Below are 26064 nucleotides of genomic sequence, written 5' to 3'. Positions count from 1 at the left end.
AATATTCAAATTTGGTATGTACTAACAGTAGCGCCGAACACGGGTATGAACTGTGGAAAATTCCCCTGAAATATTTATGGGTGGGTGAGTGATAATCAAAAATAGTTTGTTATGTAGTATCTTGTATGTATATAGTTAGAAATAAATATAGTACCATTCGAACGTAACTAACTAAACATTTTTTTTAGTAGGTAGGTCTAACACCAGCATTTTTCCCCATAACATGAAATATAGATCGGCGCCACTGGACTTACGACTAATTTCTGAGACTGGGAGTGAAAATATGAATTAAGTTATAACTTTTAAGCAATAATAATAATATAATAGTAGCTATAGTTATAAAGTTATACTAAGTTATATACTATTCTAATTAATATAAAAAAAACATAAGATGGTGACCAGACATGAGTTATGGCTATTTTAACAGAGAAGTGAAATGTTCAGTAACTTCAGTTACTACAATTTAATTTTTTATTAAATGTACAAACGAAACCTAGCATTATGAAAGCTTTATTTATGAAATAATTTATGCGTATATTATTAAAACATTAGGTTATAATAGAGAATATTTTTTAATTGTATATTAAACAAAAATTATATGGATTATGTTAGATAACAGCTGTATTATACTAGTGTTACTACGATATAATAACGTAAAAGAATTTAAATACACTGATAATTAAAAATTAATAATACTAATTAATTAATTTGTAAAATCCTTATGATAATTTTAATCCCCCGTCAATTGGATCTTCATGCGTCAGTTAGTCACCGGGATCCAGGGATCTATTAGACCGTTCACCGGTAGAAACAATCGTTTCTATTATAGGGTTATTATTTCCGTGGTTATTTCTTCATGGGGCTATTTTTCGGAGACTAAGTTTCCGGGGTTAATATTAAGTAAATCAGTACCTACTACCTACCTACTTTTAAATCTCTAGATTATTGTTAGTTAGGCATTTTTTTTCGCTATTTAAAATGTTACTCAATTGAATTTATTTCCAATACATGTTAATATACTTTTGACCATAGACATATTAATATGTCTATGCTTTTGACAGAGTGCTAGCTATTCAATGACCTCTGAATAATCATTATTGGTTAATTTATTAACTTAATATTCCTAGATAATGATAAAAAAATATTAATAATAAAATTTCTATACTCTATTATGTCTATATTATGTATATTGGATTTAAAAAATCTGTATTCAGTTCAGTGGTTGCCAACCAAAAACAACCATTTGTGACCAGACACGTGGACGATTCTCCTATCAGTCACTCAGTGATATCACGAATCGGTGACTCTACGGCTTGTGCCGACATGTCATTTCCATTTGTTGCGTCCGTTGCAAACTATAAAACACATCTTAAACAAACAACAATACCAAACAGTTTTCTGGCGGCGTCGTTGTCGTCTTAGGTACCCAGGCACTACTCGAAGGGTCTAAAGACGTCTTCTGGCCGTCCGAAGCATCTTGCACCCGGCGGCAGACGAACCATGAACAATCGGGCTAAGTTCACCATCTGTGCGGCCGGCATATTCGTGTGTTATTTCTTCTACGGGATACTCCAGGAGAAGATCACACGGGGCACGTACGGTACGCAAGGCGAGAAGTTTACATACTCGCTGTCGCTGGTGTTCGTGCAGTGCGTGGTCAACTATGCGTTTGCTCGGGTCGTGCTCAAAGCGTTCCCCGAAGAGAGCGCCGACACGACGAAATCGGCGTACTACGTGGTCAGCGCGATCACATACTTGCTGGCCATGATTTTCAGCAACATGGCGTTACAATGGGTCAATTATCCAACTCAGGTCGGTCGACGAAACATTATGCAGACCATAGATAATAATATTAAATTGTAATAACTTTTATATATCTACGAAGAGATACTCTATATCTGCCTAACATACACACATCATATTAATACAATATATTATATACCTACTTCATGTCCTTCCATCTATTTTAATAATTTAACAACAATTCTAACACTTTATTTTGTAGGTGGTGGCCAAGTCTGGAAAGCCCATACCGGTCATGATTTTGGGTGTACTATTGGGACACAAGTCATATCCATTAAAAAAGTATTTGTTTGTACTACTCGTCGTCATTGGTGTAGCTTTGTTCATGTTCAAAGACGGAAAGTCCAATCCATCACAGTCGGATTCTTGTATGTTTCTGCTCTACTTTATCAATTTATCACTAGATTGAATGTTTTTACATTTGTTATTGCTAATGAAAATGTTATGATGTTTACAGTGTTGGGTCTTGGAGAAATAATGTTAATATTTTCATTGATGATGGACGGTGTAACTGGAGCTGTCCAAGAGCGTATGCGTAGTGAATCAAAAACAAAATCTGGACATATGATGGTTAATATGAACTTGTGGTCAATGCTATTTTTGAGCATTGCACTTATTGGTACTGGTCAAATATTTGAATTTATGAGCTTTGTACAGCGTTACCCACAGATAGTTGTGCAGCTACTGTTATTCTCAGCATTTAGCGCACTTGGCCAATTCTTTATATTTTGGACCGTAAGTGATTTTGGACCTTTACCTTGTTCAATTGTGACAACAACAAGAAAATTCTTTACTGTACTTGCATCAGTTATATTTTTTGGTAATCCAATGTTGACTAGACAATGGATTGCTACTATTATAGTATTTATTGGATTATTCTTAGATAGTTTTTATGGTAAACAACCTGTCAAGAGTAAATGATTTTAACATGAATTTTATCATAAGAATTGACAATTTTATTTATGTATGATTGCTTTTGATAAGAGTATGTTTAATTAATAACAATATTTTTTATTTCATTTATGTTAATGAAAACGATTCTTTTCATTTATGAACTAAGTATTGAGAAATAATTCTGTGATATAATTATATTAAATAATAATAATAAAAAAAAACATTGTCTTGTACCAATTAATTAGTACATTCACTGAAATATTGTTATTTTTTACTATCTTCCAAACCTTTGTTATTAAGAGTTTATCTGAATCATATTGTTAAAATTGTACATTTTAAAATAAATATACTTCAATCACAGAAATTGATGCGTTTTTAAAAATATAATGGGTCTTGATGAGAATGAATAGAATAATATAGCTCAATACTAGTTTTCTTTTTAGATATTAAACCCATAGTTTTTGAAGAATTAAAATACTTAAGCAATTTGATTGTATTATAGTACTCCCATATTGTAAATTTTTACTTGAGTAATATTTAATATTAATTTTTTTATACATATAATTAATATATATATCTGTGTAAATATATAGAATAAATAATTTTCTAGACTTGAACATTCCATTATATGAAGGAATAACTCATATATATTCATTATGTACAAACACAAAGTAGTTTAAGTCAAATTTAACAGTTATTTTAGTTTATTACTTATTAATAACACTGATAATAAACTTCATAGATATAAATAACTATTGATTTTTTTTTTAAAATTTTTTCTGACTATATATTGTTATAATAAAATACTTTGAAAAAAAAAATGTATTTTAGTTTGAGCGTTTCCTTGATTTATTAACTATTTTGTTGAGAATACCATACTTGTTTATTTTAATAATAAGTAATAACACTTATGTGTTATATGTATTTTCTGATGATATGTCATATCGCATATGACCACAAATGCTTTATCGTTAACATTTACACATACATAATTTGTATACTTGAATATCTGATTTCTCTCTCTTCTTTATTGTATGCCTCACAGTTTAAACACTATACAAATATATTTTACAACAACAAAAATATTAAATATATTACATAATGGAATTCTAGGGCATTTAAACACCCATAAGTAACATTCTATGTTGATGACTATTCATTTGAGATTTAACTACAAGTTTCATAGACCAATAAATTCTATATATTACTGAATGCTCTTTTGTCTTGTATACCTGGAATCATTTTTTTCTTTTTCGCTCATCCATTCCATCTAAAAATTAAAAAAATATATTAAAGTAATATAATTTTGTAATTTTATAGCTAAATATTTACCTTTTGTTTATGCTGCTTAATTGCATCTTCACACCGGCTTAAGACCATCGCTTTAGTTAACAAACCATCTTCAGAAGTATAACCAGCTGCTTGCCAAGCCACCCCTAATTTAGCAATTTCTCTACCAGACATTCCTTCAGTCATTCCTGCCATTTGTTTGCATAATGCACTGTAGTCGAATTTCTCAATATTCAACTTGCTACAAAACAATAAATTTCTTCATAACATGAAATAAATAATATAATTGTTATTATCTATTACACTTTGCTTTCAGTTGCTGGTGTTAGGACATATTTATCAAAATATAACATAATTAAACGTTCTCGTTCTTCTTTGCCTGGTAGACCAAACTCTACCATTTCATCTAATCTGTCATTAACTGCCCAATCAAATTGTTCAGGTGTGTTACTAGCCAGCACTAGCATAAATCTAAATTTAAAAAAATAGTCTTTAATTTAAATATTATAAAAGATGTACACACATAAATAATATGTTATAATCTATATCAGAGATTGCCAAAAGGTTTGAAATATTTGTTATTTATATAAATATTCAGTATTAGATTATATACAATTTATGTGGAGTAGTAGGACCAACGTGTTTTGGAATATTTACAACAATAACAAGTATACCAGTGATGTATCACCACAACACGGTTAGAATAAAAGTTATTGTAAAGATAGAGATGAACAATGAAAAAAAGTCATTAGTACATGGCGAATACCTAAATTTAACAAATTTGTATATAATAAATTTATTTTAAATTAGATAATTAATTCATATTTACTTGTTCGATTGGTCTCCAGTTCTATATAAAAAGGCGTTTAATGTAGCACGTAAATTTTCACTAATTAGTTCTGAACTACGTTTTCTTAAAAATGCATCTGCTTCATCAACAAATAACAATAAACCTTTTCTTGAGTTGTTTGCCCAGTCAAAAACTTTGTGCATTTCAGTTACTCCATCCTTTCCCAAAGGTGCTACATCTCCACCAGTCAATATAGCATAATCCATACCAGAATGCATAGCTAATTTCTGAAAGTAATATAATTAGTCTAAATTCAAAAAAACAGTTATTTGTGCCTCTTTAATTTCATAAAACTTAATTTTATTTATTATTACACTTATTAAAATTAGACAATGGTTCTTTAACCATTAAACTTTAAGCAGTTTGAGCAATTTAAAAAAAAATGCATGTCCTAATTTGAACACTCCAAAATAGTTTAAATTTTTCTATTCAGAAGTAGAATAATTGAGATTTGCTTAAACACTGTATTGCTATTTATTATATATTATATCTTACTTTGGCAAAAAGTGTTTTCCCGGTACCTGGTGGTCCATACATCAAGATATTCCGGTACATACCACGGTTTTTCTTGGTATTTAAAGTGGCAATAGCAACATCACTAAAACAAAAACATTAAAATATTTATTTAATATTAAATAAAATATGTTATTTATCAAGGATTTTTGTAGTATTTTTGAATATAAATAGTATTATGTACATACCCTAATCTAGATTCTAATTTTGGTGGTAAAATAACATCTTTTAATGCACTACTTTTTTTAGTTTTGAGTTCTTTAAACGTTAGAATTGGATGTCTTACTGATTCTAACAATGAGAATCGAGAGGTTTCTCTAACCAATGAAGGTTTACCTAAAAATTACCACAAATTGTAAACTGTAACTTAAAATAAAATATATTTTTTATTTTTATTTGAAATAGGTTCCTTAAAATAGTTAGCATAAATCTCAATGATTTGAACAACATTATTAGTTAAATATTTCTTTACAGATTAAGTATATTTACCTAATCTTGATTCAACATATTTTGCTGTAACACCGGTAAAACCCTTAGCACTGTATATACCAAGTGCCAAAAGAGATAAACCTCCAGCAGCCATTAAAGTTTTATCCCAATCAGAAAGCAATGCATTTGCTCCACTTCCAAAAATTGAACCAGCAGTTCTTGAAACAAAAAAATTGTTTATGTTTTAATTTTCTATACTAAATATAATATTTCAGTAAATACTTTATAGACTCCAAAACAGTTTGTCGATGTTCAGAAGCTTTTAATTTGAGCTGTTCCATTGTCAAATCATGGTTCTCTCTCTCTGCCTTTGCTCTTGCTAGTGCTTTAGCCTCAGATTTTTTAGCATCTAATTTAGATTTCATCTCAATTTCATGTTCGATAGTAGCTGTAACATAAGAAAAAAATATATAAATTATGTACCTACTTCAAATATAATAAATACAAAATACCTTTTTTCATAGATTCTTGCTTTGCAACAGATTCTTCTTGTCTTCTTAAATTCTCTTCATTAGAAGCACGTTGTTGCTGAAGCTGATCTTCATACCTAATAATAGTTTATAAATCAGTGGCATACACATGAGTGGGGGAGAAGATTCAGGATTATGAATTATTATATATATTTGTAATTTCTTTGAACACAAATACACAATGCTGATAGGCCAAAAGTTGTAGGGTTATTTTGTATAAAGTAGTATTAACTGCCAAGTTTAGGAAAATTAATTTTCTTTTGCTCAATTTATTGATAGACTTAATGTATTTTGTTTACACTATGCCAGTAAATTAGATAACATAGTTGTGATCAAATGAATAAATATAAATTAATAATGTATAAATGTATAATAAATATTTATACATTACATTATTATTTTTTTAAATTTTATTATATAATAAGAAAGATGACAGATATAATTTATTTCTATCTCTTCCTCCAAAAGCAAACTAGTTATCTAGCTTGGGATCAATTAAAATTAAAATTTTATCATTTTAACTAGGTAGAAGATTAAATTCATTAAATAACCAATCTACTTTCAATGAATAACAATAGTAGTGGGTGGTTAACTTATAGCAAATTGAGAAATATGACACACTTGTATTTACCATTGTGTATATAGTAATGCATGCCTTATGGTTGCGCATATTACAAAAATATTTAACTTTTAAACTACCTATTTGTTTCACTTATTTTGGATATTTATAATAAAAATCAAAAAACTATTAATTTAAAAAAATAAAAATAAAATAAAGAGTGCCTGGAAAAATGTAATTATTTACATAATAGTTTTTTTCTTAAATAAACATATTATTAAAAATAGGATTGTATGAATGTTTTGACTGTGATCTATACTAAAACTCATTTAGTTAGTCCTCCAAGAATGAATCACATTTAATATTTTGTAAAATTATAAAGTTATAACTTATAAACAAAATGGAAATTTTAATTTTATTATATTTAATCAAAATACCTTTTTCGAGCCAATTGATCTTGATATTGTGATCGTAATTGATGCTGTTTAGTTTCTTCAGCCAACAACTTTTTTCTTTCTTCAGCATCAACTCGTTTTTGTTCCACGCGTACTTGTTCCAAGTGAATTTCATATTCTTTTATTTTTGTTTGATATTCAATTTGCTTAGTAGTTTCTTGCAATTTAGCTAAATCTAATGCTTCTTTGGCATGTTCTTTAAAATTTTAAATATTATAAACAAAATTAGTACTTATTTCATTTTCAAAATAATCTTAAATCAATAACTAAATTATAATATACCAACTTGACTTTTCCAATTCTTTGGCAGCTTTAGCTGCTCGTTCTAATGCAGATGAATCAAATTTATATGCCTCGCCACTAGATGATGATGGTGGCGGTGATGGTTTCTTATCTGAAACACTGTCTATATTTTCCAAGTTTGGTGATTCGGGGTTATTGCCACCACCCATTCCGAAAATCCATGACATGATTACTGAAATCTAATGAATTTTTTAGTTAAACTTTAAGTCAAAGTCATTGACATAATTTTTAGTTATCTTACAAGGTAATATGTCACTATCCGTTAGTTATAACAATATTTTAAAACAAATTAATGTATGTGAAAAATTTAACCCCGACCACCCAAAACAAATATAAAATCTAAAAAAGTAAAAAAAGAAATATATGTGGGATAAATTTACGATTATTGAAAAAAAATTAAGAGCAGAAAAAGACCATAACCTAAAAATGTTCTACAGGTTAGCCATATTCTCTAATAATATATTATCTCAAATCCATGTACTCCTGTTGTCTGTGGCTAATATTATAATGATAAAGGTGTAATTACTAATTAACACGATTATAAAGATAACTATTAAAATGTAAAAATGGAACACCAACACCTACTATTTTAAAAACAATATCTAATATCTGTAGTTGCAAAAATCATTTGTCTCTAAAAGGTCTTAAAGGTCCGTGTTTTAGACTATTGTCACCCACTGAACAATGATGTCAGATAAAATAATATCAGTTATCACAAAATATAATCACTTAATTATCACTTTAAATATTTTTATTATCATCATTCATTAAATATTACAAAAATACAAAATAGTGAAAGTACTTTAAATACTACAAAACTTTACTGTATTAGTGTAATACTGTACTACTGTATGATGTCTATAATTAATAATAATATACAGTATACACTATTCACTAGAAGTTTATTCTGTGATAGAATCATTGACTTAGATTATAACAGACGTTAACACTTGACAGTTTTAAATATTTACCACTCATGAGTGGGGGTTTCAGGAGTGAGGACACATAGTTAATAATTATCTATTTGTCTCCTGTGACTTCATAACTCATATTGTCATTACTAACATTACTTATAAGTTATTAAAGTTATTAGTCATTTTAGTATTTAGTCGGACCTATTGTTAATTATAATTTGTCTTGAACTCATTGAGTCAATATTATTCATATGATGGCCAATGGTTGAACATATATTCATTATTCACAAGATATATTTTCTATGCGATCACAGTAACTGTCTTTCACAATCATTATGTGTCCTTAATGTTCTCACAAAGGTGTTTTTTTTTACCCAACACCATCGAAGTATCGAATGATGTTTACATTAATTAATAATTATTATCAAATCCGATAACGGGCGATATCTTTAACGTGTGATAGTAATCATTATTTTATTTATTATTTTTTGTAGTTTACTAGTTTATACTTTATATTTGGGAATACAGTAATTGTGACTAAATAGTAGTCAAAACCATTCGACGGTTGCTAAAATGGTTGATCATATTTTGTTTGTTTCGATTAATAATAATAATAATTATTATTATTGTTATAATTTCCGAATTCCTGTCTTAACCGTTGTACATAAGTACGTGCCATCATTTTATGATTTGTTATGATCTTATTTATTTTTTATTGTACAATGTATTGTGTTTGTTTAGAATTTGAAATGGCGTCTGAAGATTGTAAGAACCTTTTGTTCGACCAAGCATGCTTACAAGTATGGGCAGACAATGTGCCAAATATTTCATTGTGGATGCAAACAAAAGAATGTTACAAAGTAAGTAAAAGATAAAAAAATTAGCTGTAATACTAATGATTGTGAATTGCATAATTTGAATATAACTACCAATCCATGTAAATAATTTAGTTACATTATATTATAAGTCATAACTTGAATAAGTTTTTATTTTATAGGTCTGATATAATCCATTGTGATTTGTTTATTTCATATTATGATACATATCTACTTACATGTTATGTATTTTAATGAACTCATAACTGTAAAAGTTTTTATTAATTTTTTATATTAACTTGAAATATTTAATAATTTATTACCAAAAGAAATATAAATTAAAACACTAGTTATAAATAATGGAATTTAAATTTTTATAGTGGGTAACAAAAAATCTGATTCATAGATTCAAAAGAGGAGTTACTGGTTACATCTTCCATACCTTTTATTATGAAGTTTGTTTTTTTTTTTTTCAAAACAAAAGTTTAAACTAAATTGTTCTCAATTAAAAATATGATATAAATTCTTAGTTATTTTAAATTTTAATTATTAGGTAAATTTAGAATAAAAATTTAATCTTAATTTTTTATTTGCTCGAAAGCATATTTAAAATAGAATTAGTCGATAACAAAATAATAATACTTTTTAAAGTAAAATTTTTTTTTATACTTAAATGCATAGGTGTCACTAAGGGGTATCAAGGGGCATCTTTGCTACCCCAGAATTTTTTTTGGAGTAGCAAGGGTATTGTTTGGCTACCCCCAAATCTTAGATTTAGAAAATATATTCGTTATTTATTATTCAAGTTGTACTATACTGTATTATTAAAATAATAATAATTATATTGTATAATAGTAATTTTTTACTTTCTAAAAATAAATGCAATGTAAATTTGTTGTAGGTAATTTTTTTTTTGCTACCCCAGAATTTGGACTCTAGTGACGCCTATGCTTAAATGTTTTAATCATTTACCTATTTCACCCATAATTATTTAATAGATGCCTTTAATTAAATAATAGTTGTAACCTCACTTAAAGGTTTTATTAGGTAACTGATCCTGATCTACACTTAAGTAATACCTGTGGTCTATTAATTTTTGATAATAGTATTTATATTTCATATTTTGAATATAGTTGCACAATTAATAATAATTAATAATGCGATTGAGAAATTCAAGTTATTTATGAATTTTTGAATTGAACGTTCTTCAAAATGTATTCACTTAACTATTATTGTTATTAAAATACTATTATTATCTATTTTTATTTTCTTACTTAACAAATAATAAATTATCATTCTTATTTTCTTTCTAGAAAGTCAGAACATAGAGTTTTTATTATAAACTATAAAATATTGATTGACTTTATTATTAATATTTTTATTTTAAGATAAGTAATTATAATGGTTTTAACAACTAATTATTCTATCAATATTATATATTAGTATTAATTATATGTATTACAATTTAGCTAACATGAATGAATCATAATTCATGATACATGTTTAGCCCATTGATCATTTTTTCATTTATAAATTTGCCATTTGTGTGATATTATTTAATAATTTTACATTAACTTTTTTTTATAGTGTGATTTATTGAAAAAAGAAAACATATCCAATAACAGAGTTACTAATATCAGATTAAACACAATTTATAGTCTTTGGCTTGATTTGACTAATGACAGCAGCCATAATAATTGCAGGTCATTTATTACTTTTCACTACATTTAAAATCGTTATTATTCATTTATATTACTTTAAAAACATGTCAGTAAATAATTAACTATACATTCTATTTTATAACAGAACACTTCAAACTTTCGAAGAACATGGAGTTTATCAATGGAATATTTCAAACAATTTCAATTGTTCACAAATTAAACAAATATCAACTCCTCAAGACCTATTTATGCGTAAGTTATAAATTTTTATTTTATAAATATATTTTTTTATTTTTTATTTTTTTTTTAGCATTTGTCTATGCATTATTGCTCATAATACCATCCTTTGCTGTTTGGTTTTTCATCAGTTACCTGCAAAGAACTTATGTAGTGCCATCTGTGTTCCGATTTGCATCAAAGACAGATTTGGATATTGAAAATGTAATTTATACTTATTTTTTAAACTTTTTAGGGTCATTATCTCGAATCTTTTGTATGAACTATTAATTGTTTCAGACGGCCTCTAGCCGTGATGTACCAATAATTGATGGTTCTGATGTCGAATTAAAAAATGCGGTTTGATTTCATTTCATAACTTAATTACTAATTTAATATTTGATAAAAATGCCTTACTAATCGGTATTTGGGGTAATTGATTATAATAATAATAACAATAAAACATTTCCTAAAAGGTTTACTCATTGTTTTCGTTAGGACTTATAATTATTTTTATACTGTCATACTAATGAAGCTCAACCTTAACTTAAAGTTATTAAAATATTGATAATGTAAATAGTATTCTAATCAATAATTACTACATTGTATAAAATAGTAAAATAGATTTATCATTTATTTCTAATTAATTGTGTTTTCATCATTAAGTTTATTATGTTATAATAGAGAAAACAATTGTAAGATATTGAATTATCCGCGTTTGACTCAAATATCTTCATATTAACTAACTACTTTATTTAATTTAAATGGTCATACTAAATAATATACTTATTTTATTTTGAAATTAAATTCAGATTAAAGTACTTAACAAATACTGTGTTTATAATGTTTATACACAGTTATTAATGCAAATTAACTCAATGTGTATTAGACTTTTGATTTGTACATCAGTACTCTAAAGTTAGGAATGAAACCTGAAATCACATTATCTACTAATAATGTTGAGATTTTTTTTTATTTCAAACCAAATACTTTTTTAATGATATTAATTTGTATATTTTGTTATTAAATTTAAAGTTTGAAATATTTTTTAAAAAAAATGTTTGCACATTGAAATATATAAAATTTTTAATCATAAATTATAGTTTTTCTTTTATCAGAAAAAAAAATCATATTTCATTTTTAAATGTTAGATGTTAGAGACACTACATCTGCATAAGTTGTCTCTTTTATAAAAGTGCGTAACAGCAAATCTATGCTCAGCAGTTCAAATTAAGCTTAGTTAGCTTTAATATTAGAGTAAATCCTATTGTGAAACTTAATGATAAGAACTGTATCTATGTTTTGAAGTAAGTTTTTTTTATGATAATTCTGTTTTTAAATGATTTATGAGCGTTTTTGAATTGCACTATTTTATGTATGCAAAACTTGATAAAAAATTGAATTATTGTAGGAAAAACCTACAAAAAACAGATAATAGACGGTATTGTATTACTATAAGATGTACAATATATGTAACTATACTTTGTAAACAATGTAAACCAACATGGTCTTTGACCGTTCTTGTATATATATTGTTTAAATTTTTATAAATAAATAAAACTCTTACCATTAAGTTTCATAATAGGTTGATTTATTCTAATATTAAAGCTAACAACTAAATTTTAACTGCTGTTCATAGATTTAGTATGCTATACATTGATAAGACAGAAACAACAAATGCAAGTGTAGTACCCTATTTAGCTATTAATTTTCTGTTATAAATATCTTTAAAAGTTAATCTGAATTTAATTTCTAAAATTGTTGTACAGAAGTTATAAAATAGCGGTGTTAAGTTATCTGTATGTTTTTTTTTTATAATTCCAGGATTTTGGAACTGGTTCTAACGAACCAGTTATTATTCATCCTCAAATTCCAACACCAGTCAAAAATAATAGTTATCGTATCACATCATTAGACACATTTAGAGGGTAATAACTTAAATTTGACATTAATATATTAAATTTATGTTTTTTATAATTGATTATTTTATATTTAAGTGATAAAATTAATAAGCAACTATAGTAATGAATTAAATTATTTTATTTAAATTTAAATACAGTGGCATCATTCAAATTGCACAGGGTATACATTTGCATATTTAGAATCCAATATTGTAGTAATTTGGCCCACTTTATAAATTTATTGGACTGAATAATCGATGATGGCTTACACTTAAGTGGCCTGCTATATACTCCACATGTATTAAAAAAAAGTTTAAATGATGCTATTGTTTAAATAGCTTAAATTTTGGTTTTAGGCTAATATGAAATTTCTTTTTTTGATTTTTGATTTAACTAGAATTAAATATAGGCCAAATCATTATCTCATATCATTTATCAATTTTATAGATAAGGTACTTAGTATACATTAAAAAAAGCTAAATTAAATTTTCATTATTTATTTTTTTATAATTCCTTTATTTTTTTTATTACAATTAGATATATTATACATATTTTTAATTAGTAGTTCTGAGTAATTATTTAGTATATTTTTGGGAAACAACTCATATATTTGTCATTTTTTAGCAAATTGTGTATTCTTTCAAATGATCTCTGCTCTCACAATATTTAACAAAAGTTATATAATTAGTATGTTTTTCTTAGCCACAAAAATATTTAAATTTCATTACTGATTATAAATCAGTGACTAGTCAATTATATACAAAATATAAATATTTATTTATATGTAAATATAAAAATTAATAATTATATTATACATCTTATGTTTGGTTATAAATTTATAATTGTGTAATTGTTAGTTATTGAGATATTTTTGTTTTAGGATATCTATCATATTAATGGTATTTGTCAATCTAGGAGGTGGACATTATTGGTTCTTTGAACATGCTCCGTGGAATGGTATCACATTAGCAGACTTCATATTGCCTTGGTAAAATAAAAAATAAAAAACTTTTTTTCGTTTCAATATCTGTTTATTGTTGCATATTTGTGATAACTAAGTGTTTTTTTTCATTAGGTTTTGTTGGGTCATGGGTGTAAGCATTGCCATATCATTGAGATCTCAACTTCGTTCAAGCACTAAAAGAAAATATGTCTTTGGTCGTATTGTTCGAAGATCAATTGCCCTTTTGATCATGGGTTTAGTGCTAAATTCTGTCAACAACAATAATTTAAACACTTTTAGACCATTAGGTGTATTACAGAGACTAGCGCTTGTATATTTCATAGCAGCAACATTGGAAACAATTTTTATGAAACCTCAACCCTATTTTACGGTAATTTTTTTAAAATTTTTATTCACAAAAAAATTAAAAAATATTTATTTTAATATTTTTTTCTAAGAATACAAGATTAGATGTAATCAGAGATATTATTGAAAGTGCCAGACAATGGATTATAGTTATTATATTAGTAGCTATTCATACTAGTATTACTTTCTTTTTACCTATACCTGGTTGTCCTAAAGGCTATTTGGGACCAGGAGGGCTCTACAATAGTTCGTCAAACATTAATTGTACTGGTGGCGCTGCTGGATATATTGATAGGCTAATATTTGGTGAAAATCATATGTACTCCGGTACATCTAAGCCTGTTTATCAGTCATTAGCATTTGACCCTGAAGGTACGGTATAATTAATGTTCTATTAAAAGTGTATTCTTAATATTTAATTTTAATTTTAGGTGTTTTGAGTACTTTGACAAATGCTTTACTTGTATATATGGGTGTACATGCTGGTCGCATTATCTTATGTTATCAATATACAAATGAACGAATTAAACGTTGGATTGCATGGACAATAGTACTTGTAAGAATATTATTATAATATTATTCATATAATCAGAAGAATATTAATTAATAAAGTAGTTTTAATTTGCATCAAGTGTTGATACTAGTGATGAACACTATTCAATAATTTTATTGTTCCATAATATTCTAGCTATTAAATTATCTTGAAATAATTGAAGTGTATTATAATAATTATTTTATTAACTATTTGAATTTTTTGTACACATAAATATTCAAATTAATTATTGGATAATTTGTTTTAATCATTGAATTATATTATATATTATTTTTAATGCTATCAACTTCTATTGACTACTATTTCTAGAAATGCAATAGACTTATTTTTTTAAATGTCCAAATAAGTTCAATTTCATCAAATTTATGTTGTAGACTTTTGGTTAGAATCAAATATTTGTGTAATGGACTTAATCCTAAATGTAGATGTTAACCTTAATGTTAACTTAATAATAGCTATAATAATACAATTTTTAATTTATAATATGTAAGTTATTGTTGCCGATATACTGATGAAAATAATTTTTAAATAATAATATTTGTTGCTCTTTTAGTGTCTAATTGGAGGTTGTTTGTGTAACTTTTCCAAAGAAGAAGGCTTAATACCAATAAATAAAAATTTGTTCTCTTTGTCTTATGCATGTATTACTGGAAGTTCTGCATTCTTAATATTTATTATCCTGTTCCTAATTATTGAACATTGGAGACTTTGGAGTGGATCACCATTTAGTGAGATTGGTAAGTGATGGTATATTATTGTAGTAACATTATGTTATACGTCATATTATATATTATATTATATTATATTCATATTAATTAGGCCAAAATTCAATTATGTTATATCTTGGACACAATATATTTTACAATACACTTCCATGGAGGTGGCAACCAGTGAATGAGACTTCTCACACAGAGTATTTAATTATGGATTGTTGGGCAACAATATTTTGGTGTGCAATAGCATTAGTGATGCACAAGAAAAATATATTTATTGTAGTATAATTAATTATTGATAATATAGTTTTAAATTTATATCAATAGCTAAATTATTACTTAGAATGACTTAGAATGTAGCATTTTTATTATTCTCAAATAAATGCACTAGAAACCGTTACAACATATTATTTTTCAACTATAATATTAATGAATCTAAATAGAATTAAAACCCATTTTTTGTATTAAAAAATGTTTTTAATTTGCTCAATGATCTTAAGTTATGGAAAGATAATCATAATTGTTGACTAAGTTTGAAGAATTATAAAAATAGCTATATATCTAAATAAAACAAATCGGAGTTCCTGTGTAACTTCCATATTTTAATTATTGTCATTAGTTAAATTTAAATACATAATAATGTACTTAACTATTTTATTTTTGTACCACTAATTTTCTAATGTTTATTGTTAAAATAATAATATTTTATACTTATTGTAATGATTTTTCATTAAAATTTTAAAATGTTTTATGTATTTTTCTTATGGTTTTTTTTAGATTTTTTTCCTTTATGATATTTAGACTTGTGATTATAATGAGTGTCACTATGTTTTTCTTCTTTATGCCCAATTTCTCCTTTTTTTCCAGACTTATGTTTTGTTTCTCCTTTATTATGGTTTTCTTTATTTGATTGGCCTCCCTAAAAAAAATTAATCAAAATCAATAAATAATTCCCAGATGCTCTTGACATCACAAACTTTTTTGGTTTTATTTTTCTTGCTTTTCTTATTTCCTAACAACTTTTTGTTTCCCTTTTTACCAAACTTCTTAAACGTACCATATGTTTCATAATTGTCCCAGAATTCATTTACTTTATGTTTTTCATTTTTGTGATACTTATCTCGAAAACCCTGAAATCAAGTATAAGTTCCTGTTAATTACTTGCATTTTAATCATATCATATATTATGCATCTACATACTTTTTTAGTTTTAAATTTTTTTTCTTTGTCGCCTTTCTTGTATGATGCTTCTTTCTTTTTACCTCCATGCGTATGTATTTCTCCAGCATGGCCTCCTTTATTATTATATTTGTCATCATCTCCCTTATCTTCTTTGTAATTTGTTGATTTTTTTTCATTCACGAGTTTACCGCTTTTGTATTTTTCTGCATCAACTTTTTTTATACCTCCTATCGATTTTTCTGATTTACCATTATTTTTTTTGTAAACAGCTACATTTGTATCTAAATTAATGACAATTTTTATTTAGTTTAAATTTTAAATATACTTTGGAAAGTATTTAAGAATCTTTACTAAAATGTTGATGAATGAACAATGAATACATATTAAAAATCATTTTACCAACCAGATACATACACACTATTTATAATTATAAACAGAAAAATTATATTTGCCCAATTGGATCTCCAGAATCTTAAAGTATAGAATTAATAAATTTTTTTTATTCTTAATCATTTGTAATATTTATTTGATGTATAGTCATGATTCATAACTCATGAGGCACACATTATAATTCCTTAAACATTTAAGCTTTAAAATTTAAAATATGAAAAAATTAAAAAAAGATCTATTAATGTTTTAGTAATGATTTTAAAAATTTGTTTCATCGATAATAATACAGCCCTTAAATTATATTTATGAATAGGTATGTAAAAAATGATGTGGCTGAGTAGCTGAGCATATTTTTTACAACAATGAGTAGGTAATAACTATTAAGAACTAACAAGCATAATTACTGTTTTCATTCTTCTTTTACAATACCATACAAACGTGCATATAGGTAAAAGCAACTAAGTGAAGCCAAATATTTTTGTACCTATCTACCACCCCAATTTACAAGTACCTGGATAATAAGTAACATACAATGTTTCCTTAGATGAGGCGAAAAATTTTCTGTAAGAATGTTTCTCAAATTCGGGTTATTTTAATAATACATAAATATATATTAATTCATTAAAGAATGAACTTAGTAGAAGACATAAGGGACATTCTTCCTAGATATCAAATAATCAGTAGTAAATATAGAGACATGAGGAAAGTAAGGTTGAGGCACCACCTAAAATTTAGTAGTAAATAATATATATATATATTATATATTATATATAATAGATACAATATACATTTATACTATGTAATTAATATTATTATAATACATTAAATGTAGGAAAGTGGGGAGAAAATAATATTCGTGTTTGAACAAGGGGTGTGGGGGTAGAGCCCTCTACGGGTCTATTTTATTTAAATATATTAAGTCATCCCTTTAAGTCAAAAACTGAAATTGCGCTAATCAATAGCTCATATTTCCTTTGTATTTTTAACATATTTAGGGTTTTATTAAAAAAACATTATTTACGATGTGATCGAACTTAAATAGGTAATACAGCAGTAGATTCCGCTTAATGTGAACACGTCGGAACACTCGAAACCAGCCCAGTTTGCCCTTATTAAACGGATGCCCATATTAACCGGTGCTCACATTAGGCGGAATCCACTGTATTTGCATTAGGTACCTATTGTTTACTTTATTATTGTACCTACAATCTACATCATTCTGTGTTTATTACTATTTTACCAACAATAGCGGTAAACCGATAAGAAATACCAGAAATAATTATTAGAATAATAATAATAATAATTATGCATTTACACATAAACAAACGCGGGCATTTCAGCTGGTGGCAATATTGCGAGGACATCGGAGTGACCACGTCAACTCTGAGTACTTAGAGGACTTACGAGGACGCTAATATGTTGTCTCCGTCTTACAAACGTAGAGTTTATGGAAAGTATCCTTTTAAAATAAATATGGTATTCTGGTTATTGGTCAGTCTGCACTTCCGCAGCCACGGCTGCCATGTTCCATATTTTTATTATATTAATTACTTAACGAGTGTCGGGTATATTATTATTATATGTATGTGTTTAAATTTCATTATTATTATGAAGTTTAATTTTTGTTATGAAGGATAGAGAATGACATAAAGCCACCTCACCAAAAAAATATAACTAAAACAGCTACTGTAAATAATAATAATAATGAGAGATACTCCCACGATTCCGTGGATACTGCTTTAGGAGCATAGACATACTCGTAATATATGAATAATTTAGTTATCATTTATATGTCTATGTTGAAGATTTCTCAAGTTTACTTTTAATTGGCTATCTATGTCCTATGTGTCTATGATCGATTGACTCATATGTAGGGTGTATATCTGTCATTAATATTAATTATTATTATGTATCATGGTTTCAGGTTTGTATTTGTGGTAAATGTTGCGCGCACACGAGGTACCTATTTCACGTATTATTACTTTGACTTATGTAATAAATGTAATGTTTTAAGAATAAACCAAAGTTACGCACGCAAAAAAATAAGTACATTACGCAAGGAAATTGCGTTTTATTTGTACAATTTAGATAAGTATCTAATATTAAACATTTATGATTGTATCGATATGTGTGAGTACACCTACTTTTCAACGACGGCGACACCCAAGGGTCGATCAGAACGAAATGTTGCGGGTAATATCCACTAGAATAATTGGATAGTTGCAGTGTAGTGCGTTCCGAGCCAGTGCATTCCGCGACCACCGCTATTAACATTAGCTATACATGTATATATATAAAAAACAAAACAAAAAACACAAAATGATTGTAGGATTATCGATTTATTGACGCGTATAATAGATAGTAATAGTCTTAATATATTATTTTCTTAATAATTATTATTAGGAGATATATTCAGTATATTATGACATTAGGTATAGGTAGATAGGTACCGGTACCAACCTATATTAATCATTTATATATATAATATAAGCGTTTTAATTGCTTACTTAATTACTGTTTAAATATAATTGTAATTCTGTTAATTACATATATTATTTTATTTCTCAATTTTCTACTATTGTTCTAATAAATTGTACTGTACTTTAATGTTATAGAGGAAACCCGTATATTTTGTAATAAATAAATAAATAAATCTACTTAGAAACCTACACATACAAATTCATAGAAAAATCATCAACTGCTTTCTACAAAAAAAAAAAAAAGGTATTGTTTTGAAATAAAATGTATCTTCACAGGATAATTAGTACCTAAACTTTAATGATTAAATGCTTAAAAATTCTAAATATTTTAAAATATGGTTTATTAGCAGTATTTACTTATTGATACCTAAATACATCCCTAACTCAACTCAAAATGCAAAAATCTAAAATTGAATAGGTAAAGGATAAAATGGAGCCGAGAGATAAGTAAGTAAAAAAAAAATGTTATGGAGAGATAAATTATGGGTGTATAGAGTATAGGCCTTCTAAAAAAGTTGAAGTTTTCAAATGTTGTAGTAAATAATATATATATATATATATAAATACATAATGTATATGAGCACTATTATTCGTTATTATTTATATTTTGTAGTCAATACATTTTATCTTTAGGTTGACTTTGACTATATAATACCTTATCTGGTCTGATCCCGGAAATAACAAGATTTTATTTTTTAATAAAATAGGGACCTCAAGGGTACAACAAAATTAAAATGTCCAACATATTTTTGATTTCTTGCTGTTATAGTAATAAAATATAAGGAATAATTACAGTTTAGTTACCACGCGATTTATTTCATTTTTTTTTTTTTTTTTGAAACCTAGATTTCAACGAATTAAATAACAATGGTGTGAAAATGAATTTGCGCAAATCATTATTTTGAAAGTTATATCCTTCTGAAGTTCGCAATTTTACGTTTATATGCATATGCACGATGCTATTTTTTACTACCTACTACGTGCTGCCGTGTCTATAACGAATTTTTATTTTTGTTTTTTAATAAATGGAATTAAAAATGTACATTGTACTGATAAGTATAAACACTATGTAATGTATTCTGTGAGTAATGAGTAATAAAGTTAAGCTTGTAATTATATTAAATAAGGTAAATATAGGTTATTATCGAACCGAAAATAATACGTAGACAAATATAAATTAAATGGTAATTATTTTAATTCTCAACATTCTGTGATTATATAGGTATATTACTCACGCGTTCAAATGATTTCACTTGTGTTTAAAAGTAAAAACCTGATAACAGTTAAATTTCAAGTACATAGTGACTTCCTTCGCCAACCAGCTCCGGACCTCGAATTGGATGGAGGCTCGACCCATAAACCGAGAGCCCCAGGAACTAAAATAGCTAACCTAGGTGGAAAGAGAGAGGGTTGGCGACCCCTTTGGGGTCTTAGGAGGGAGAGCATACCTGTCCTTTGGGCAGCCAGTAACCTAACAGGTAATCCTAACCTAATAGTAAAAAGAGAAAAGTAGTCATTCCTTATACGACCTTTAGCTCCAGTCACAGCTGTTGTAAACCTGGGCCGTCGATCGTGTTATGATTTCACCAGAATTCATAATCAATTAAAATAACTATGTAAAAAAAAAATTGAAAAATGAATTATAGAAACAATGCGCAACAGCAAAGTACAGCGTCGCGCGTAAAATCATAAACTACGGAAGGGTAGGTATAACTTCCAAAATAATGATTTGCGCAAATTCGTTTTTGTACCATCGTTCTTAATAATCTTAACACTTGAAATATATATGTTTTAAAAAAAAAAAATTAGAAAAAATCTCGTGGTAGTTTAACTGCAATCATAACAAATATTTTTATGATTCATTATAATATAATAGGTACATTTTAATATTTGGGTATTATACAAAACTTGACGATAGAAAAAAATATTTGTACCTACTTAGAATCTGGACTGGTCGTCATTGCAAATAATATATGATATATTAATAGGTAACTATAAAAGTAAAACATACTGTGAGATTTTCTTAATATATTATGTATTACCTTTCTATAAATGCTAATTTCAGATTGCGGCTACAATTCATGCTTCGTGGTTAAATGGCCGAGGGAGGATCCATGATTGGAGTTAAACAAGTTACCAGTGGCGCCGAACTTATAAGAGTGTTGTGAAGTATAAAGAACTATTTATTGACTAAGTAAAGGTTATATATATGTATACAAATAATAAGGCGATAGACTATTATTATGCTAAGCGATTGATTTTGCTATTTTAGCTCATATACGGTAGTTCGGCAGCGCCGTAGCGGGTCGTATTATAACTTGATTTATATATAATATAATAATTAAATATTGTACACGATGATGTGGTATAATATTGCCGGTATACGGTATACACGTCGGTCGACTTACCCATACGAAACGAACGTCACACACACGCGCGGCCGCGGAGTTTCGGTACGATGTTTCGAAGTCCATATAATATCTGCGTAGGTTGGCATATAGTTTTAGCTGTCACCTATATTACATCAATACTATATAGTATAATGTTTGTCGTGTGTATAGTTTTGCAGCTACAACAGCAGTCCTCCGCGCAACAATCAAAGTCCGAAAAGTGGGCCGCAGCCGCCGCCGCCGCCGCCGCTGATTGGTCAGGTTTCGATTTTTCTCACTGTTTTCGACTTCACCTGCAAGAACAACGTCACGCACTTTTTTGCCGTCGTGGTCGTCGTATCGGCAACCGCTGTGGGGACACGAACGCGGTCCGGTCATTTAAACGGTTTGGTTAACACTGGCATACCGGTAACGGCGGCAGAACTCGATGACAAAAAACGAAAAGTAAAAGAAAATATAATAGTAAAAAAAAAAAAAAATCAGTATCCGCGCGGTGGGTATAGATATCGCGAAGCCAGGAAGAGAGGTTATAATATCGGTCGGCGGTTATGTAATAACTGGCGTCGCCGTCCGTTGAATTAGCCTAGTTTGTGTTTTCGTTATATTTGTATTAACTGTGTAGGTGTATAGTTACGATCGGAAAAAAAAAACAAGGCGCATTCCTGCGGTAAACGCGCGAAAAAAAATAATATCGTCTTGAGTGTCTCGCTTATTGTCGGCCATTACCCGTGTAGCTGTGGGTTATAATGTATAAGTGTATAAATGTATCTGTATTATAGTTACGCGTTGCGGTTCATAGTCACAGGTTTTTAACTCTGAGTCTTGGAAAAACGACTCTTTGTCAGCCGTGCTTGTCCTCTATATTTTGTCTACTTTATCATAATATGTAATATATATATATATTGTGTACATACCTATACATATCTACATAACATAATATATAATTGTGTATATTGTAATCGCGACCTTGCGGTAACCGGTATGTATTAAGTATAAAATACGTATAATAGCGGATTATACATAGCGCCAGTCTGATGCCCGCGATTAACCTTTTCTACCGAGCACCCGAATATTCGCCCGTCGTGTATTTATGGAAACGACACCGCGTCGCCGGCCAGTTATAATAATAATGATAATAAACGCCGTATTTAGGTGTATATGCCTATAAAATATATTATGTAGGTATATATAAGTGTGTTTTGTTGTGCGCATTCGTCATTGCGACACCATCACATGCACAATTTGCGGGAAGCCTTGGACGGTCGCCGTGAAAACGGCGTGTCGATTAAAAACGCTCTACGCGTCCGTTCAAAATCCAAGGGCTCCTCGTAGTTCGAGTTCGCAAAACCCTCGGATTCGTTATACGCACACACTGCGGCACATGCTGCACTCGCATAGTCATATATACAAAATAGTAGCACAATTTCAACACCCTCTTCTTATTGGTAAGAAAAAAAAACAATTTTATCCCAGACAATTTGCCCTCGTATACGCTAGATTTTTTTTTTAATTTTTAATATTATTATTAAGTATTATCTTTACGTGACGACCTATAGTGTCGCAAAACTAACTATGTATACACTATATACGTATAGTATAGTCGGAATTAATAATAATAATAATAATAATAATAAATTTAGCGGTGTTTATTTAGTTTATGGGTGCAGAATAATTATAATAAATACGGAGTACAATGCTGTTTTTTTATTAAACTGTTTGTACTTTATTGATAGAAATACAATATTTTATGGACGTTCTTTTGAGCTCTCCCCTCCATCTTAGAATAAAATTAAAAGTATAAATAGTATTTATTTTAAATAATATTTAATAACAATATATGTAATAATGTGTAGTCGGCAATTTGTAAAACAAATTAATAGAACGAATACTATCCAAAAACAACTACAGCAAAACTATATTAAAACAGTAAATACAATCTATTACATTTTGTTGATAATTAAAATCACCTTTGTTCAGATGAATCATTTTGTTAGGCACACTTGTGTTTTGATCTATAACTGTTAAGTGATTATTATAATTTATAATAAATTGTCAGATATAGTCTAATTAATATTCTCATTAATAGTTCTTGTTAAATCGACTCTAATATAGTTATAATTAATTATTAGTAAGTACTAAATAGCAGTTATTAATTTTATTTAATAGTATTCAATGTATACAATAATTATTAGTTATTACTTATTCATTTAGCTTAATAGTATGCTATGTGTACAATTACCTATTCACTTATTGTAGTAACACGCGTTATGTAGGCACTACTTTATTACATTTATATGACTCGTAGACTTTTTTTTTTATTTCAATAACGGATTGGTTTTTCTGGGAATTATCAAGATATTTGTAAATTTCAACATTATTATGTAGTATTTGCTTTTATAACTGTTGTTAAAAATACTTCCGCATTTTATACATTCAATTTGAATGTTTATTTTTTAGATTCTGAACGAAGCGATGAATGTATTGATTTTATAATGATAAAGCAATATATTTTTTTTACATTTTTTCTATAAACATTTATCAAGTTCAAAGTTTTAAAAAATTGGATATTTAAACGAAAAATAACTATTTGAATTATTAGGTTGTAATTAAAAAATATTATTTGTAAACTTAAAATTTTTTGCTATTACGAACATTATTTTTTTTAAATCACAAGGAAGTTTTCAAAACATTTTGATTAATTATTTGAGTTTCTATTTATATTACGAACCTATATACAACATTCAGTGGTATCTTTGTCAGTATTGACTTGTCTATAAAAATTATTAGTAATATTATATGAAAAAAATGTTAAAATATAACTATTGTATAATAAATTATTATGCTATTTGTATTGGAAAAAAACAGTTCAATCTATCTACGTATTACTATTTACATAAATCAAAATATTCTTAGAGATATAGGCTAAGAGAATATCCTCAACTTATAATCGTTTTTTAATTAAATTTAAATTTAACATATCCATTTGAGTGACGTACTCAATGAAGAAGTGGACTCGAAATGTATTATTACAGCAGAGTTACTTACAGGATTTTTAAAATCTTAATTCACCGATTTAAAAATTATACACTGTACAGAAGAAAATAAATGAGCTAATAGTGTGTATAGGAATTTTCTTTAGTATTACTGCTACTACTAATAGATAAGACATTTCATTTACTATTATAATATATTAATTTGTTATTAACTCACCATATAATCATGATTCATGAAACTTAAAAAAAAAAAAAATACAAATATGATAATATAATATAATTTATATGAACTTGATATTAATTGTATATTATGTATGATTCGACTTCGCCCGGGATATGAATAAACATAAAATATTATGCTATATCGGTGTATCTCGATTCTCGACTTTAGTGTACCTACCTTGCTTTGTGAACTAATTCGACCCAAGATAATATTATGCTCTTGGAATATTTTCGTATATGGTTCAAACTACTCTTTCAACATTCCTAATATACCTAAAAACAGTTTCTGAAATATTATTTTAAATTTTAATCTAAATTATAATAAAATAAGCTACAAACATAGAGCATTGCTAATTAATTAGTAACTAAATTCTCTAAAAAATTTACGTTTTTTAGTAAATAGATTTAATTTAATTTTTAATTTTCATTTCTGAGTTGATTCAAATTATTTGACATTTACGTTTTTAATCTATAATACTCGTATAAGGAAGAAGAAGCTTGAGTGTGCTTAGCACCCCCAAATTGTTTCATGTTAATTTAGATTTTAATAATAATAGGTATCCATAACCATAAGATAACATGAAAAAAAATAGAGGCTATTCAGTACTCTCAGTTTTTTCATTGAAATTGCACTCTTGGATATTATAAGTAGGTGTATTATACGTTGAGTTATTTAAAATTAAGAAAGATAATTTATTA

At 27.3% G+C, this 26064-nt stretch overlaps 4 protein-coding genes across 8 annotated transcripts; 2 read left to right on the top strand and 2 right to left on the bottom strand.

Annotated features, from left to right (window-relative positions):
- The first annotated feature begins 1297 nt into the window (after nt 1-1297).
- LOC113553397 (solute carrier family 35 member B1) lies at nt 1298-2896 on the top strand. The gene is made up of 3 exons (XM_026956711.1): nt 1298-1812; nt 2006-2171; nt 2261-2896. The coding sequence occupies exons 1-3, from the start codon at nt 1501-1503 to the stop codon at nt 2722-2724; spliced, it is 942 nt and encodes a 313-aa protein (XP_026812512.1). The 5' UTR covers nt 1298-1500; the 3' UTR covers nt 2725-2896.
- Nucleotides 2897-3705: 809 nt separating this feature from the next.
- Nucleotides 3706-8016, bottom strand: LOC113552111 (ATPase family AAA domain-containing protein 3). The gene is made up of 12 exons (XM_026954810.1): nt 7868-8016; nt 7610-7805; nt 7306-7519; nt 6292-6386; nt 6062-6227; nt 5840-5997; nt 5539-5686; nt 5333-5435; nt 4817-5064; nt 4291-4458; nt 4030-4228; nt 3706-3967 (listed from the first exon to the last, which is right to left on the bottom strand). Exons 2-12 carry the CDS (start codon nt 7791-7793, stop codon nt 3902-3904), a joined length of 1749 nt encoding a protein of 582 aa, XP_026810611.1. The 5' UTR covers nt 7794-7805; nt 7868-8016; the 3' UTR covers nt 3706-3901.
- A 426-nt stretch (nt 8017-8442) lies between these two features.
- On the top strand, nt 8443-16365 carry LOC113554428 (heparan-alpha-glucosaminide N-acetyltransferase). 2 transcript variants are annotated; one of them, XM_026958267.1, is made up of 13 exons: nt 8443-9208; nt 9282-9400; nt 10943-11058; nt 11162-11268; nt 11327-11457; nt 11533-11592; nt 13057-13160; nt 14014-14121; nt 14209-14467; nt 14535-14814; nt 14874-14998; nt 15549-15732; nt 15815-16365. In XM_026958267.1, exons 2-13 carry the CDS (start codon nt 9290-9292, stop codon nt 15994-15996), a joined length of 1767 nt encoding a protein of 588 aa, XP_026814068.1. In that variant the 5' UTR covers nt 8443-9208; nt 9282-9289; the 3' UTR covers nt 15997-16365. The 2 variants fall into 2 exon arrangements, with proteins under 2 accessions (XP_026814068.1, XP_026814069.1); XM_026958268.1 differs by lacking the exon at nt 11533-11592 and having other exon boundaries at nt 8445-9208.
- Nucleotides 16366-16383: 18 nt separating this feature from the next.
- On the bottom strand, nt 16384-22610 carry LOC113551366 (glutamic acid-rich protein-like). Of its 4 annotated transcripts, none has more exons than XM_026953569.1 (5): nt 22169-22610; nt 19425-19557; nt 16909-17171; nt 16686-16838; nt 16384-16627 (listed from the first exon to the last, which is right to left on the bottom strand). In XM_026953569.1, the coding sequence occupies exons 1-5, from the start codon at nt 22232-22234 to the stop codon at nt 16457-16459; spliced, it is 786 nt and encodes a 261-aa protein (XP_026809370.1). In that variant the 5' UTR covers nt 22235-22610; the 3' UTR covers nt 16384-16456. The 4 variants fall into 4 exon arrangements, with proteins under 4 accessions (XP_026809370.1, XP_026809373.1, XP_026809371.1 ...); XM_026953572.1 differs by having other exon boundaries at nt 19425-19544; nt 22169-22277; XM_026953570.1 differs by lacking the exon at nt 22169-22610 and adding an exon at nt 21803-21928.
- Nucleotides 22611-26064: the final 3454 nt, after the last annotated feature.

The sequence above is a fragment of the Rhopalosiphum maidis genome, chromosome 2 (genome assembly GCF_003676215.2).
Source record: "Rhopalosiphum maidis isolate BTI-1 chromosome 2, ASM367621v3, whole genome shotgun sequence".
Taxonomy (NCBI): Eukaryota; Metazoa; Arthropoda; class Insecta; order Hemiptera; family Aphididae; genus Rhopalosiphum; species Rhopalosiphum maidis.
The sequence above is the reverse complement of the archived record's forward strand: the minus strand, read 5'-3'. Positions and strand labels throughout refer to the sequence as shown.